The 18,900-nt window shown below is 34.1% G+C and overlaps 1 protein-coding gene across 3 annotated transcripts in view; it reads right to left on the reverse strand.

Annotated features, from left to right (window-relative positions):
• The window catches only part of MGAT4A (alpha-1,3-mannosyl-glycoprotein 4-beta-N-acetylglucosaminyltransferase A), a 151,948-nt gene that overhangs the window by 32,722 nt on the left and 100,326 nt on the right, over positions 1-18,900 (reverse strand). For all 3 annotated transcript variants that reach the window (XM_072614605.1, XM_072614606.1, XM_072614607.1), the window contains 3 exons: positions 10,490-10,536; positions 8,519-8,632; positions 2,529-2,604 (listed from right to left, as the gene is read on the reverse strand). In XM_072614605.1, coding sequence (XP_072470706.1) covers positions 2,529-2,604; positions 8,519-8,632; positions 10,490-10,536 — 237 coding nt within the window. The remainder of the gene's footprint in view (positions 1-2,528; positions 2,605-8,518; positions 8,633-10,489; positions 10,537-18,900) is intronic.

Here is an 18,900-nt window from a genome sequence, read left to right on the forward strand (position 1 = left end):
TGGAAGAAGGGTGGGTAACAGAAGGTAGGACAGACTGGAGGAAGGGGTGGATAGGGTGCATGCTGTCCTGGGGTGGGAGGTAGGGAGAGATGGGGAGAAAATTTTGAATTCAAATTCTTGTGGAAGTGAATGTTAAGAGCTGGAAAATAAATAAATTATATATTGAAAAAGAAAAAATATTCAAATGGAAGCAACTCTAAGGTTTTATGTCCCACCCTTCAAAGTGCCAAAGATAATAAAAAAATAGAAACAGTCAATGTTGCAAGTACTGTGGAAGGCTGGCACATTCATATACTATTGGAAGAATTATGAATTTGTCCAACTGTTCTGGAAAATAATTTAGAGTTATGTGAGAAAAACTACTAAACTGTTCCTATCTATTGACTTAGCCATTCCACTAGTGTAAATACATGCAAGGAAGGCAAAGATAGAGAGGTTCCATATATACCAAAAAATTAATATCAAGAAGTTTTATAATAGTAAAATACTGGAGGAAAAGTGATGTGCCTATACTTTGAGGAATAACTAAAGAAACTGTGGTATATGAATGCAATGAAGTATTTCTCTGATGTAAGAAATTATGAATAAAGATAATCAGCGAAACATTCTAAGACTTGTGTCAATAGATGCAGAGCACAGTAAGTAGAACTAAGAGAAAAAATATACAGTGACTACAATAATGTAAATGAAAATAACACTAAAAGTTAACTATCTTATTTAACTGAAGGAAGCGATCTAAGTTTCAGAGAACAAATAATAAAATACACCTCTCTTCTCTCATTACAGAGTTGGAAGACTATGGATATGGAATCTGGTATATGCTGTCCTCTGCCATTATTCTTGTTGTTTGATTCTGCTTAACATTTTTTCTTTTTTATGAGGAAGATGGGTTCAGAAAGGCTTTTTCAAGAGGAAAGAACTATGGTATAGAAACAAAAAAATTAACAAAAACTACCAAAAATAGTAACTTGCCTAAAATCACACAGATAGTGACAGATACTGAATTTGAAGTCAGGTCTTCTGACTCCAAAACCAATGATCTTTCTATATACAGTAATTATGTTCATGACCAGTTATCATATAGAGTGTGAACAGAATGACTGCAGAAACCTGGGGACACAAAAAAGGTTCTATTGGCTTAATTCTCTCTCTTTGGAGGATGACAAAGAATAAATTTGAGCTAAGAATCATCAGAATCTACTAACTATGCATTCCAGGAATATCTACGCAGTGATAAAAGATGTTCCTCATGAGAGGAAACGCAGGTTCTATCCATCATAGTGAGGGCAGCATGACTGTATGAATGCCGCCACCAGTGCGTTACAACTGACAAAGGGATTCATCCTGGGAGTGTTATATGCCTACTGACAGAGAAACAATCCCCTGTTAACTCCCAATCACACCTACTCACATGGGTCAAGACAAATACTATGAGCCCCTGAACAATCACAAGTTCTGTCATACAACACAATAATTTAGTGGATACATAAAAGTCTAAGCTGAATTTGTTACATAATCCCATATGGTGAAATCTCACTAATTTACACCACTGGGGAGGAGACCAATTCAAATAATAAGAATTAAAAAAATGCAATTTTATTATCTTAAAACATACTTAATACCTTAAATTTGGCTAAGGAAAAGTATCCCTGAGAATCTCAGGTGTATGTTTTAACATATAAAGAAAAGCAATATACAATGAGTATGATAGTTGTTCATAAAGCCGAGAACAGATGTTTTACTTTTACAACTTTAAGAGATCTGAGAGATAAACTTAAGTTCAATGCCCTTCATTTTACAATTGAGAAAATTAAAGCCCAGTAATATTAAGTCATTGACGTAGCTCACAGAGCAAATTAGTGAAAGAACTGGAACTAGAACCCAAGTCATCTAAATTTCATAAATATATACTATGAGGCTATCTCCATAATTCTAGAGCACTGGTGACAAACTCAAACAGAACTTGATTCCTGTTGGCCACATACTGACTTTGAAAATCACAAATTAACATCATCTCATCTATGTTGTACTGTATGTTTATTTATTTTGTTAAACATTTTCCAATTACATTTCAATCTGATTTTGGCTGTACTCAGAAGTGCTGAGAGAAGTTCAAAAGTTTGACATCTTTATTCTAGAGCGTATGAGGGTGCCTGATAAGCTGACACTCTCAAGTATTTTAAACATAGTGATGCAATCATAAGCTCTTAAAAACCATTATTTTGTATTTATATTAATTTAAAGCAAAGAAAAACTTTAAGCCCAGAACTTCTGTATGATATCATAAGTTACAAACTCATAATTTGGAAGGCATTTTAATAAATAAAAAGAGTAGTCAAATTTTTTTAAATGTTTAAACCTACCTCTTTAGGAAAATTAAGAATTTATAATATGGCAATGAAATGAAACAGATGAGAAGGTTTTTTTAACCTTCTGACTTTATCAAGATTATGCTCATAAAACTTTTGTCATTAAAAGATTTACTTTACAAAGTTATCCTATAAATAATTCTTTTAAAAACACACTACCTGAATGTAATAAATGCCTTTTTCCTGAGCATACATCATAAGAAAACAATAATCCAAGTTTTGCTTTGTCCTCCACCTGAAATAAAAAAGTCATCAAAAACATGAATTAGAAATTAAACATGGAATTTAATGAAATACTTATGTTCAACTCCTTCAGTGCAGAAGAGCCTACTCAATCAGGTTTAAGTTAAATTCACAATAAGTTCTCAAATTGTGAGTGGGTTAAGATGGATTTTGTGGTATTTCTGACTTGCTTTCGTAACTTTTTGAAAAGTTTCAAAGATTAAATTTAGTATTCCTCTTTTTCATAACTGCTTAGTCAGTGAAGGGAAACTAGGTAGGGCAAGAGCTATACAGACTATAGTATACGTTGGAATTGGGAAAGTGTGCCTACTTTGCTTAAATGAATCAGCAATTTTCTCCTTCTTCTTTCATTTACTTAGAAAGGGATAGTCAGAAAGTTAGAGACAAAAGGCAGCAAACAACTTAGAAAATTTTATCTTACAAAAAACAGCCTGCCAAAATAAAGTATACAGACATGTGAAAGACTAAGATCATCACTGTAAATTTTGGAAAGAGATTGCCTAAACAACAACAATCCTAATGAGGTTGGGAAAAAATTCATATTGTGTGAGATTTAGACAAACAAATTAAAAAAAACACACAGAAAATATTCCCAACAGCATTCACTGAATCAAAATCAAGGATAAAACAAGCCTCTGAACTTTTTTTCTTGCAGACATGTTTGTCAATGAGAGATATTTGCATTATTACATCACTTTGTACTGTCTTAATTATCTTTCACAAAGATAAAACTGTTATTCTAAACATATCCTATCCCACACTGAGAATCTTGCAGGTTTGGGAATTATACATTTAGATGAATCTGATTTCATCAGGGTGAATATTCCTTCTACCAGTGCCAATCGCAGCTTCTCAATGATTTTTCATTCTATGAAATTCTCATCCATGGCTTTCTGCAAATCCTTTACAGGAAATCTACAATATTCTTTCCACTATTACAAGTCACACATCCCCTTTCAAACCTTTCTGCAATTCTTGTCTAGTTATTTCCATAAATTATCCGTAGAAGTCCTACACAATAAGATAGAGGCCTCGCTTTCTTTCTTGTAATTGGTAACCAGGGGGGCACTAATGTACCAAACCAGCCGTTCTTTCATCTTTCATGTTTGGTACATGACTAGTCCACTTATTTTTCCCCTGTCTAATATTTTTTTTACACAACTTTGGAAAACAGTTTCTCATTAATAACACACTGAAACCTTGTTATCTCTATCATATGTCTTTCACTGCCCTTTAAATCACCTACACGTATGACTTTTCCATAACTGCAGGTTTTACAGGACTTACAGCAACAGCTGGAAGGATAGGGAAGGAAGGGATTCTGTGGCAGCATGTGTCTTGGGATGAGTGACAACACAATACAATTTCCTAAAGGCACTCAAAACTGATCTCTTCCTCTCACTGAATCCTAAACCCAATTCATCTGCAGCACCTGATGAAAATATACATATCCTAGTAGACTAACTCAACAAACCTGCTTTTCAAAGGCTGGAAAATAATCCTTTTAAATTCACTTGATTTTTCCATAATGGAAGGCTAAGTCAATTTATTTTGAGTAGTTATGAATTTCCCTTGAGGAAGTATTATTGGTTTTTTGAGCTTTTTTACTACTTGACACAATTATTACTATATTATCTATAAATAGGAACTTAAGGACACTCATACTATTAGCAGAGAATTCTTTTGTTTGGGATTTGCGTAGAACATTGACTAAGACATTAAGCACCTAAAATGATTAAATATGTATGGTTATGTATAATTTGTATAAAAATTATTAAATAGTATCTCCTTATTTGAGGCCTCATTTGACACTAATACTCAGGGTTACTGAACATCACTGAAGACATAATTGTCAGTTTAGCTTAAGTTTAGCATACACTTTGTTTCAAGGACCTTTTTTGTTCTGTATAAGCAAAGCCAAATAATGGAAAAAAGAGACAAAGGAAACAAGTCTGATCACATATGTAACATTCCATACATGTAATACATCACCTTTTTATTGAGAAGAGGCAAATATGTTTCATCATTGTTCCTCTGGAACCAAGTATCAGCCTGATTTCTGTCCTTTTGAAGTGTTATTTTTATTTTCATTACTGTAGTCACTGAGTAAACTCTTTTCCTAGTTGCTTTCTTTACTATATATATCAATTCATACACGTCTTCCCATGTTTCTCTGAATTGTTCATACTCATCCTTTCATTATGGCATAGTAATATTCCATTACAGCCATGTGCTACAATTTGTTCAGTCATTCCTCAAATGATAAAAGCCCACAGCTAGCACTTGACTGGGTGCTACAAAATGTGTTATTAGGAATATTTTATGAATATTAATAACAGCACCTATCTCACAGGGGTGATTTGGGAATCAAATAAAACAAGACAATATATCTAAATTGCTTTTCAAACCTGAAAAAGCTATTTAAATGTTAGCTATAATTATTTTAATATAAATGAGATCTTTCTGCCATGGACTTACTTTTCTGATAGGATCAATAGGTCAAAAGGTATGAATAGTTCTTTTCATGTAATTCCAAAATGATTTCTAAAAGATAAGTCACTTCACAGCTCTACCAACAGTACATGTGTATGCCTGACTTTCCGTAGCTTCTCTAATATTGACTACTATGTTTTATCAACATAAAAGGAAATATTGCATGTAAAGTGCTTTGTAGATCTTAAAGAGCTATAAAAATGTCAACTGTTATTATCTTCATCAATATGATACATACAGTTTGCATTTCTCTTATTATTAGGGATGTGGAACACTATTTCTTGTGGTAATGGATTGCATTTCTCTTTTTTAAAAATTTTCTTTATTAACCTTGATCACTTATCCATTGGGAAATGGCTCTCAGTCATATAGATTACGTCCACTTGCTATGTACCACTGGTCCCTGACTTTTATTAGTGAGGCCAGCAATAAGTGCTGCAAAGACTTTCTCCCATTTAACAGCTTCTCTTATTCTACCTGCCCTAATTTTGCTCTTGCCAAAGCTGTAAAAATTATATGTAACTGAAATTATCTGATTTTTTCTTTTATAATACTTTCTATGTCCTTTGGTTATGAACTCTTGCCCCAAGTACAGTTGTAAAAGCTACTTCCTTATTTTTTTAAATGGTACACCCTTCTATAATTAGGAGAAATCCTTTTGGAGTTTCGTATTTAAGACACTAATCTAAACCTATGTACTACCAAGCTACCTTCCATTTTTCCCAGCAATTCTTCTGTAAAGAAGGAGCCCTTTCTCCAAAACTTTGCGTTCTTGTACTTGTCAGACACTCGGCTACTATGTTCATCAGTTTCTAAGTCTTTCTTGTCTCATCTAGTCTACTCCACTAATATACTTGTCTACTTTGTAACCAGTTACCAAATAGGATTACTATTTCATAATATCACACTTTACATCATTTTGATTTTTAAAGCATTTGATTCTAAATATAATTGAATATTAGTATTTTCTCTAGTTCTCAGATAGCTGTATAACTAGAAGAATGTGATTTATTAAAGAAAACCATTTACAAAATCTTATCACCTTCTCATATTTTCATGAAGGATACTCTTGATACACATACTGATTATTCTCAAAGATTTTGTATAGATGAGAAATTTGGCATATCAGTTAATAGTTACTGGTGTCTTCTTGGTTGCAGGTATAGAAGGAGAACAGGAGGGAAGGTGCAACAGTATTAAATGCACCTATAGTCACTGGGATTTTAATGAATTTTAATGAAACAAGACATCTTGAAAACTGATCCTTGAATGCCTTTTCAATTGAGTTATCTCCAATTTTTCACGTCACCTCAGATATTGAGGTGCTTGACCCTGCTTCCCTCATCCTCTTCTGCATTTATAGGCTGGTGGGACTTGGGAGCTCTATTAGTTTTCTCACTTTCAGGACTGATTTCTTTCATGAGTTAAACTTTAACAGATAACGATAATCAACATATTTAACTTTTGTGAAATTTCCATTTTTCTGAGTCTACAACTAGTTAAAAAAGGTCTGATTAGAGATGCTTTCACTATACTCCATGTGTTCTCATCTTTATCTTTTTTTCAGATTTGGTGTTTACTTTGATTGTTGCTCTATAAGTTAATGATTTGCCTACACAGTTGATTCTGGTATGACTGGAACAGTGGTGATCAGTAATTTCCTACCTGTTAAGATAGAGTCAATTCCATTTTCTGAAACGCTAATCAATGCTCAAATCCAGTATTTTGAGACTCTTTTCTTGAACAGAGTATTCATCATGTACAAGTATGAGGTTTCACAGTAATCTACATATCTATACGACTGGTACAAGCTTTGGGAGGAGAGGGGAAGGATTCCAAATCATGCCCCCAAAATACTCAGTCTGGGATGTGTATAGTTAAGAAAGATAAACATCTGTTAACATAATCTTTAGGTGATTACTTTATAGAAATAAAAAAAATAAAAATTCAACTAGAAGAACAAAAAAAGTTAAGAATCCCAAGGGAAATAATGAAAAAAAAGGGGGAAGGAAGTGGGCGAGCAGTATAAAATCTCAAATCACACCTCAAAACAGTAATCATCAAAATAATTAGGTACTAGTTAAAAAACAGAAAAGTATATCAGTGACAGATTAGGTATACAATATACAGAAGAAAATACAAACCCAAAGTATTTGACAAACCCAAAGATCATGACTACTGTGGTAAGGACTCACTACTTGACAAACTGCTGGGAAAAGTAGACAGCAATCTGTCAGAAATCAGGGTGAGATCAGTACCTTACACTATGTTCCAAGATAAACTCTAAATGGATACATGACCTGGACACAAAAGGTCCCATTCTAAACAAATGGAAGAATAAGGATAAATTTTCCTTTTAGATCTATGGGAGAGGAAGGATTTATGACCAAACAAGGGATAGAGGGGATTACAAAAGATAAAATGGACAGATTTAATAACAAAATTTAAAAGGGTTTTGTACAAACAAAACCAAAGAAGGTAAATTAGAAGGAAAAGAATTAACGTGGAAAACATTTTTGCAGCAAGTTTTTCTGAAAAAGGTCTCATTTCAAAGATATATAAGGAACAGAAGCAAGTTTCTAAGAGCAAAAGCCTTTCCTCAACTAATAAATGGCCAAAGGATATGAATAGTCAGTTCACAAGGGAAAATAATCCAAGCTATTTATAGCCACATGAAAAAATGTTCCCAGTCACTAATGATTAGAAACATGTAAATTAAAGCAGCTCTGAAGTTCTACCTCACATCCATTAGATCAGCAAAGTTGATTTTTAAAAAATGTTGAAAGGTCTGTGGGAAAACAGGAATACTACTGGGTAAAACTGTAAATTCATCTAGCTATTCTGAAAAGTAACTTGTTACTATGCCCAAATGGACACTATGGGTATATACCCTCTGACCCAGCAATATACCACGACTAAGTCTATTCTCCAATGAGATCAAAGAAAGAAGAAAAGGTTCCATATATACAAAAATATTTATAGCAGTTCTTTAATGGTGGCAATGAATTGGAAAATAAGGGGGTTCCCATCAAATGGGTAATAGCTGAACAAATTATGGCATATGAATATAATGGAAAATTACTGCTGTGAGAAAAATGGTTTCAAAAAAACCTGGGAAGATCAGTATGGTGTGATACAGAGTGAGGTGGGCAGGACCAGAAGAATTTATACCATGACATCAACACTGTAAATACTTCTAGGTCCTACCTCCAGGCTTGCTGTGAGGCTCAAATGAGAGGCTCAAAGAGCTTTGAAACACCTATATAAAGTGCATGAAACACTTTATAAATGTTGGTCATTGTTATTACTTTTATTCTATATATGAATATCCTGCCCCCCCACATTGCTATACGAGAATTTATATTCAGGCATTTTATGAACAACAAAAGCCAAGTTATTTTTAAAAATCTTACTTCACTCTTTCTTTTGAGTCTCCAAATGTCTTCTTTAAGTTTGTGAAGTCAGGATAATAAGTTGCAGGAGGGGATATTATTTCCATCAAACCAGAATTGATTTCTGTAGAAAATCTATCAAAAGAAAGGTCAGCTGAGTTATTTAAGTGTGATTTATTTGTCTTCCTGCCATTCTTACTAAATGTGACAGAAAACAAATCATTAATCATTATAAAAAATATGTTAAATGAATTTGTTCATCCACCTCATTCATCAGAATGACAATAAGCAAAAGAGCATTATTTTTCTGATGAAGAAAAAAAGCAAATTGAACATCTTAAATATTCAATTATGGAAACCTTAAGATAAATTTTAAGAATAATGTCATGAAAAATGCTTAGGTCAAAGAATAATGAGTAACAGAATCTTTGCTTACTCTGGACTTTAGGAACATCATGTCCCACCCCCAAAAAGCCAATCACCTGATATGTCATCATCATGTTGATGGCTCAGTTTTGGATATTTTACACCTCAAAAACTTCAGCTTCCTCTCTACTCTGATTAGAGGGCTAGAGAGTAGAAACCTAAAATCATCCCAAAGCTCTCCTTTATAAAGGGCTAGGACATGATTTCTTATTGTTGGTTCAGTCCTTTCAGTCTTGTCTAATTCCATGACCCCATTTGGGGTTTTCTTAATAAAGGTACTGGAGCTGTTTGCCATTTTCTCCTCAAGCTCAATTGACAAATGAAAAAACTGAGGCAAACAATTAGGTGACTTTTCCAGGGTCACTGAGCTAGTGAGTGTCTGAGGCTGGATTTGAACTAAGGTTTTCCAGACTGCAGGTTAAACATTCCATCCCCTGAGCCATCTACATTACATTAATTATCCACTTTCCATCAATAGCTCTTCTTGCTTTGTATTCCACAGAACTTTGAACCTGTGATGTTAATTAGAATTAAAGATCTTCCTTGTCCATTAATAGGCTTCAGGTATCTTTTGTCAATTTCTAATGAGGCAATGGGTCATGAGGGTCATGCCCTCTGTCTCTGAAAAGTATATGTATGCTTTGAGGTGAGGTTTTGCTTTGGACTCACTCTTTAAGAAGGTTTATGTGCCAGATGAGACTCAAGGCAGCTGTTAAGGAGCCCCTTGGCTTTGAAAACCCACATGTTGCTGCTTCTCTCTCTGGTAACTATGTATGTATGTAATGGTCAGACAGTTGGATCCATCTGTTGATCTCTGTTGTGATGTATATATTGCTTATGGTTAGACACCCTGTCTATTGGCCTTTATTTCTCTGCTCGTATTTTCTCTGTAATTAAAGGAGATTGTTGACCCCTCAAAAGTGGTTTTCCTTTTAGAAAAGCAGATCTAAGAACCTGTGCAGCAGGCCCTTCTGTGTATTCTGGGGTGCTTAATGTTACAATATCCTCTATTCCACCATTCCTTCCCCCAGTCCCATCTGCTTCCTTCTATGCGTTGTCCTCCTCTATTAGATTGTAAGTTCTTTGAGTGCAAGGACTGTCTTTTTCTTATTTATATTCCCAGTGCTTATAGTGCCTGGTACATTGTGGGCTCTTAATGTTTACTGAACTGAAAATGTTTTACTGAATACCAATGTACCTTTATAAAGGCAAGTGGACAAAATCTGAATGGGTAAGATATGGGGATTGTGGGAAGAAGTGGAATTCTCTAGGTACCATGGTTTTTAGAATTAAAAATTGTTGCTGGCAGTTCAATACATAAAGAACCTTACGATCCCTTACTTGCAGACTCTTCTTGACATGTGTCCTAGATTGTCCCATGGGCATATGAACTACTTCCTAGTAACTTCAGATAAATATTATGAAGTTTAACATCATGTTTTGAACTTCAAGAAAGATAGAACATAAAAGGTGTGCTATTTTATATTTTCTTTAAATAAACAAGGTCAATGTACAATGAGGTGGTAATTAAAATGTCATCTAATTCTTTAATTAGGAATAACTTACTCTTTCTCCAGAATGGCTACAACACTGTGTACATAATCTAGATCCGTCTGAAAAATAAAAAAAAATTAGTCATGTTCATGTTCTTGCAAATTTATCACTATATATAATTGAGATGAGAGATAACATAACATAGTGGACAGAAAGCTGGCTGATCTTAGAGTTAAGGAAGACTTACCTTCCCTTTTCCTCTCCCCATCATACCCCTCTCTATCCCCCGCAGATGACTCACAGACCTATTTATCTAAATCTAATCTGTCTCTTGAGCTTCATTCACTCCCATATCACCCAAAGACAATTTAACATCTCCAGTTGAATATTTAATATTCAACCTCTCAAATGTAATATATCCAAAAAAGAACTCATTAACTTTCAACCTCTCCTCCCATCACCATGACCCTTCTGTTTTTGTCAAAGGTACTATCCTTCCAGTGTCCCAAGATGTTAACTTTACCATAACCTTACCAATATCCTCAACTCCTTACTGTCTATTACCACATATGTCCAATCATTTACCAAATCTCGCCATTTCTCTATGTGACACTGTATATCCCTATAGCATCTCTCTCATCTGCCATCCTCACTACTCTGACAGTCACCACAAATCCAATGATCTTATAATTGGTTTCCTCACCTCAAGGCTCTCCCCACTCCAGACCAAATCAAACAGCTGCCAAAATGATTTTCCTTAAGCTCAGACAAATCTGACCATGTTACTCTGCTACTCAATGAACTCCAGTGGCTCCCTAATAAATTCCTCTCTCTGGTTTTTAAAGTCCTTCATAATGTGGTCCAAATTTATCTCTCCACTTTTTCATTACATATTAGTCACCTTGTTTCACTTGATGATCCACCCAAATTGAGCTTTCTTTTCTTCATATATGGCACCTAGTGTCCTTGCCTGTGCTCTACCCATCCCCCAAGTGTGCAAGGCATGCTCTCCTTACCTCTACCTCACAGAACCCCTTGAAGCCTTCCTGATTCCAACAACCTTCCATTTAATGTTTATTCTGCATATTTATAAAGTGCTCTAAATTTTTTTATTCAGTTCAAGGTTTTAACAACTTATTATTAAATATGCACATCAAGTTCAATAGCTTTTAAAGCAGCACTAAGACTTTTAGGATACAATTTATAAGTATGTAAAGAATAAAGTTACCTTTCCTGGTAGAACATAAGTTCCTTGAAGAAAGGGATATTTTGTTTGCATCTTAAGTGTGAAACAAAGTATCTGGCATCTAATAGGTATTGAACTGCTTGCTGATTGAAAAATAAATTTATTCTTTAAAGAACAAAGCCTGAACAGGGCAGCCCAGAGCTCAGGGTCCAAAGATAAGAATTAAGCAGTGCCTTTGCCTTTTCAACTACTGCTTAGAAGAAATAGAGGCAGGGACCAGAGATTTTTCTCATGCCATTCTGTATACTATGGATACATAAATGAGTATGAGAAGCAACTATGTTTAGCAACTATGATTTTATTGTATGAGACACTACTTCTAGACACTTCTCTCAACCCACTCAGAGAGAATCTTCACATCATTCCCTAAATCTCTTAGAACGGGGCATGAGTTCACTATTTCATTTTACCGTCTTCTTTTGCCCACATGTATTATCAGTAACCTGGTTAAAAGTCAGATCCAAAATAAGGCTTCTGAAAATAAATATAAACTTTAAAATTAATTATTTTTTCCTTTAAATGGATATGACAGGTGCCTTTTAAAATCTAATAACTAACAAGTAAAGGACTCTGAATAATCAATACTGAGTGAATGTTGATTAAAGGACCTGGCCAATAGATATGACCACCAAATATAATATGTTTCAGTGAAAGACAAGACCAAAAAGGGGGATCCCTAAAATTTTCAATTTATTCTCAAAACTTTGATTCACCTGTTTTTGTGCTGCCAGGTGAAATCTCGACATTTCCTAACATACATAAAACTAAAACCAAATGATGATTAATATTCAAGGAAAGGGGGAGAAAGACAAATACCTATTATTCAACATATGAAATGTTTCCAGCAGACAGTGAGGTAAAACAACTTAAAAGTAGCTGATATTCTATTTAACGTACCACATAAACCAATATTTTGTTGTGATCTAGGAGGCAATCACCAAAAACATTATATTATTATAGTCTTCCTGAAATTAATAATGCCTTGTGAGTAAATCAATCAATAAATTATTTATTAAATGCATACTACATATCAGGCACCAATGGTCCAACTCAAATGCTATCTCATTAGTAAAGCCAACTTTTATCAGCCCCTTTAGCAATAATCTTCCTTTTACGTCACACATATATGCCTTACACATAGCAAGCGCCTTAGTACTGGACTGGATTAGATTTTATTTTACACCTCTCTAACTCACTTATCAAAGCATACTGTGTATTATAGTTACTTCTTTGTGTGGGATTCCCTTGCTAAATGCTAAGCACTTATAAAGGAAGGAACTGCTTGTTAAACTGTGTATTTTCCCTGAGTACCTAGCATAATGATCAGCATACTTTATAAATGTTTGCTAGATAAATGGAAAGGAGGAGAAAACATGCTGGAACCATTATGAAGATTAATTAGATATAGGAGGAGAGAATCAAAGATGATTCCGTGGTTTAGAGAAAGAGTCATACCAGTAACATATAGAAAAGTCAAAATGAATATGAATAACTAGTCCAATAGTCCAGGTGTTTAAGGCATGGGGGAAGAAGCAGTGGCAGGAAATATCTCAATGGTGATGTGAGTCTAAAAACAAAGAGAATGTAGGAATATTTGGAGAGAGATTTAGGAGTCAAGTGCATGATGATGATAGTTCAAGCCATGGTAAAACATGACCTCAACAAGCAAGAAAGTGCTAATAGACAAATAATAAATAAATAAGTGTCAATTATCTCTTGAAAAAAGCAACTTCTAGGGAAGCTAAGTGAGGAAGTGGATACAGCATCAAGTCTGGAGTAAGGAGGACTTAAGTTCAAATCTGGCCTCAGATACTTACTAGCTGTGTGACCCTGGGCAAGTCATTTAGCCCTAATTGACTCCCCTCCCTGCAAAGCAAAATTTAAGGTATCTCTTAGGTCCAATATAACGCAATAGCCTACACGGTCCACACCAACAACATTATATGTTTGTAATTTTGCACAATGATATGTGTAATGTTGATCCTCCACTCACTATAAGATACTAAAATGATTTGGCATCATCAAAATAAATTAGGCTTAATAGAATTTTAGTATTAAGGATGTTTTCTGTTATCCAGATTCTTGCATTTGGGTAAACTTATGTGGATACATGTACATGTATGTGTGATTTATGTATACAAACCTATGCATACCATAAAGAGGAAATATCTTTGGGATTTTAATGCCTAAATTAAAATCATTACTCTAATACTTGCCAGTCGTATGAATTTATGGTAAGATGTTTAACTTTATCTAGGGTTCCTCTTCTGTATAAATGGGAATAACACTTGTTATAACCTACCTTATAGGTTTGCTGTGAGGAGGTGCTTTATAAACCTTAAAGCTTTATATAAATGGAGTTTATTTTCAGAATATTCAAGTGATCAAAACATTCCCTTCCCTAAAATATTCTGGATAAATGGAAGCTCAGTGTATTTTTGTAGCTTACTGACTTTACACAATGCAAAAGTGATGGCCCTGAAGTAGAGGTCTAAGTGATTCCCATATTTAGACTCCAGTGGTTCCTTATTGCTTCTAAGTTCAAATACATATTTCTCTGTTTGACTTATAAAGGCCTTCATCACCTGATTCCAGCCAAACTAGGCTACTTGCAGTCTATCACATATGGCATTACATCTCCCACCCCTGTACCTCTGAATAAGCTACCCCCCTGCCCACCAAAGCAGGCAGTGCCATCCTTATTCACTTCTACTTCCTAGAAGCCTTCTCCACAGCTCAATTCAAGCAATACCTGCTACACGAGACTGTTCTTAATTTCCCCCACTCCTAGTATGTCCCCTCTACCCTTAAAGTTACCTTGTATTTACTGCATACGTATTTTGTATTTACATACACGTTTTGTGTATTGTTGTTTCCTCCCAATAGAACAAACACCTTCACAGCAGGTACTATTTTCTTTTTTTTCTATATGCCCACTGTGCCTAGCACAGTGCCTGAAACAAAGTAGATATTTAATAAATGCTTGTTGCTCAGTTTACTTACTGCCTGAATAAAAAGCTTAAATTTAATTTTAAAAAATATTTAAATACGTTTGATGTTTCTTAAAGGGTAATAATTTCAGCATAATCACAAAGGACTTATTCACTTAAGAACTAATTTTTCAAATAAAAGATGATAGTAATACTTAATTAGTAATACTCAATTCCTGCCCTTATTATTTTAATCAGTAGATTATACAGTCCTATTTGTCAGGAAAAGAGATTTTTGTAGATTACTTCATGCTAGATAGGAAACTCCCCCAAAGTCAATTAATGGTTTGGGAATAGTTAATGGAAATGCAAAATAAGATCCTATCACTTCTGCAGATATAGATTTTGTTTACACTTGATTATATTTTTTGGTAAAGGTGTTCATGCTATGCACTGATCAGTAAAGAAAAGAAATATAATGACTTGTGCTGCAAATGTCAGGAATATCCACTACATGAGTGAGCATAGCACATTTTTTCAGAATTATTCCCCTGGGATAACTTAGTTTAGATATTTTTTTAATGTGTTGGTTGTTCCTCAATTTTATTTACAAAAGGAAAATTTTCAATTGCTAAAAACATTATGCTCATCACAAAAATAAATGGTATAATACCTCCTAAATGAATGCTTTCTATAAGAAATCACAGGAAGTTAATTTAATGTTTTAAGGAATAAAACCAGAAAGTTTTAGGTCAGTTCCTATGCAAGAAAAACAAATACTGCAAAAGAACTTTTTAGCATCAGACGAAAATAGAATCTAAAATAAATCATGGATAATTTTAATTTAGCATCTTGATTGATGAGAGCAGTGGAAACATGCTAGTAACGTGTATATTTAATCAACTCTGTCTACATACGAATTTCTATTCAATCAGCAACAAGAACAGGAAGCATTAGCACAGATAATATAAAATCAGATGATTAAAAGGAGTTTTCCTGCTTTCCTTATGAACATAATGACATCTAAATCTTAAAAACAAATAAATAAAAAGATCAATGAGTGATAAAATGGAATTAGGGTAACTATGCTCCATGCCACAGAGCTCTGGTCAGGAAGATCTGAATTCAAATTTGACTGTGTGACCCTGGGCAAGTCACTTAATCTGTCTGTCTTTATCCACTTAATCCACTCCATAAACTTGCCAAGAAAACCCCATGGATAGTATAGTCCACTGGCTCACGAAGAGTCAGACACAACCGAATGACTGAACATCAAGAACAACAAATAAAATGGAAAACAGTCACCAAAAAAATATCTGAATGATAAAGCTGGTAGCCCCCCCTTGACCTCCACAAGCTATGTCTGCCTTATAAATCAATGGCTTTTGATTTATCATCTTACACCAATAGGTCAGCATGGGAAAAAAAGAGGCAGAATAATACTATCCATTCAGAAATCAAATAATGTTTTGGATAGAGGCCTGGCTGTGGCTACTTTCAATAATTCCTGTGTTGTAATAACAATTTCTACAAGCAAGATACCAGGTATTCTGGCTAAGTTGAAAGTCAGAGCAAAGTTATCTCTATTTGCTGCCATTTTTTGAGAGGCTAAAACTCCTGAAAGGCTGCTAAACTAATACTACCAAGTTTAGGGGGAAAAAATTCACTTCACTGTTTCAAATACTTTAAATTTTCTTCCTTTCCATTAACTAGTCCTTATTCTCAACTCATTTTTATTGAGTGGCACTATATTCATCTAGTCATCCAGGTGTGTAACTTCAGAGTCACATTTAATTAGGTACTGAGTCTGTCACTTCTACTCCCCCCAAAGTATCTTCCAATAATCCCCATCTCTCCACTCACACAACCACTACCTTAGTTCAATGTTTAATAATCTCTTACTTGGACCACTATAATAGCTTCAAAACTGGGGTATCCTGTTCTTCCACCTTCCCCTTTCTAATCCATCTTGCACATAGCTGCCAAACCGATATTTGTAAAGTATAAGCCTGACTACATCACTCTTACTCAAGATGTTCCAGTTGCTCCATTAATGCTTGTAGCATAAAATAGAAATGCATTTATTTGATATTTAATGCCCTTCACAATCTAAGCAAAACTTAACTATACACTACTCCCCTTTACCCACTCTATGTTCTAGACAAAATGGCCAATTTGCTGTTCCTTCAAGAAATTATGTAGCCTATCCTTCAGAACATATATCTTAGACAATACAAACAGATAATAAATTGAGCCCAGAATCAGACTGAAAAAGAAGAGTGGGCTGGATTGTTTTCCAAAATTTCAAAGTTCTTTTAATGAACTTCTTTCAGAAACAAAAGTCTATTTTTTTTAACACCAATATTCTACAAGAGTTGTTGCATGACTACAAGACTCCAAAGAATCAGATGGCTACAAAAAGGTTCTTGTTGACTGTCAGCAGGCTGCAACACATAACAAAGAAATTTCAGGAGAACTAGAGTAAAGGATGTCATCAGAAAAATGTGTGATTAAAAAAAAATGTACTGGTGCATGTGTTGAGTGATAACTGGCAAATGGTCCATTTGCTTCATTCTTTGTAATGTCAGGAGAAAGCAAGAGAAGTCCTAGTACACCGGACAGACTCTCCAAAGCAAATTTATGGTAAAACATGGAGATCCTCTCAATGAATTCCTTACAACAAAGAAAAACACTTCATCAAAATCAACTTCTACTCTTAGTGCTTCTTACTTCTTCATAGAAGAAAAGGAAATGTTTTTTATCACGTTCCCTAAAGACATTTATTCTGAGTTCAGCTGCCTTTAAGTATTGTTTTTGCTAACATTATTTTAATGACCATGTATACTGTACTTTTCCTTCTGCTTATTTTATATTGCATCAGATCATACAAATCCTCTAATTTCTCTGAAATCCTCATAATCATGATTTCTTATGGCACTGTACAATTTGTTCAGGCATTCCACAATTTATGGCCATCCACTTTGTTTCCAGGTTTGTTTGTTTGTTTTGATACTATGGAACTGCTGTTACAAATATTTTGGAATATTCTTTCTTTGACTTTGCGATATAACCCAGTATTGAGTGGGGAGGTTGAATCAAAAGCTATGAAGACTTTAGAGACATCACATAACTTCAAACTATTTTCCAGAAAGAATGGATTAAATCACAACTCCACAAACAGTATATAAATCGTCTTACCTTCTCACACAGCTTAATGTCACTATTTTTGCCTTATCATTTTTGCCAATTTGCTGGCCTTAAGGTGAAACTTCAGAGTTTTTTTTTAATTTGTAAGTCTCTCATACTTAATAATATAGAGTAATATTCAAGTAAACATTTATACAAAAGTATAAAAATAAAAGTTAGTCCCCAAAAGATAAGTGGCCGAAGGGTAAGAAAGGCCATTTTCAAAAGGAGAAACTGAAAGTTATCAACAACCATATAAAAATACTCCAAATCATTATTAAGTAAAGAAATGCAAATCAAAATAGCTCTGAGGTTCTACCAATCATTAGATTGGCAAAAATGAGGAAAAAAGAAAAATGACAATTGAGAAGGAGTTATGAGAAGATGGACCCAATACACACTGCTGGTGAAGCTATTGATTGGTCTGACCATTCTGGAAAACTATTTGCAACCCATACCCCAAAAGTTACCAAACTGTTCATATCATTTAACTTCATATCACTATTGGGTATATAACTCAAAGAGGTCTGAATGTCCCTACTTGAATTCATTAACTGCTTTAGAAAGTATAGTTCTTATACAACCTTAATAAATTTTTACCACCATCAAAAGCAGCTAATAAGAATGAATGCTTATTAGTTACTTACAATTATATAATCATTTGAATATGAAGGAACTAAGTTAAGATTAACACATTTGAGGCACCACAAGGAAGAATCTATTTTGGAGATTTATAATATTAAATTGCTGAAATAATTTTGTAGATTTTTAAAAAATATATATATCTTAGTTCAAAATATATCTTCATACTAGTTTAAATATTGAAATTCTAGGAATGTAAACAACTGAGGAAAAATTTGCTCAAAAAGTCTTTCTCAACTTGTAGGAAAAAATGCCAAAGGTTTATCACTGTATGAACTCCCTTTATCAGAAAATTGAAAGGAGGAAAAGTAAAAAGGATAACTAAGACAGTTATCTCCAAAAATAAGATATTTATTTCTCTGCCTTTCTTGATAACAATGAATGGATTCTGTCAGGTGGGGAGGGAGAATGAAGAAGGCACAGTCAAATTCCAAGCTATATGTCTTATATTAGGCTACAAACATTTCAATAAGATAAGA

The sequence above is a fragment of the Notamacropus eugenii genome, chromosome 5 (assembly GCF_028372415.1).
Source record: "Notamacropus eugenii isolate mMacEug1 chromosome 5, mMacEug1.pri_v2, whole genome shotgun sequence".
Lineage (NCBI taxonomy): Eukaryota > Metazoa > Chordata > Mammalia > Diprotodontia > Macropodidae > Notamacropus > Notamacropus eugenii.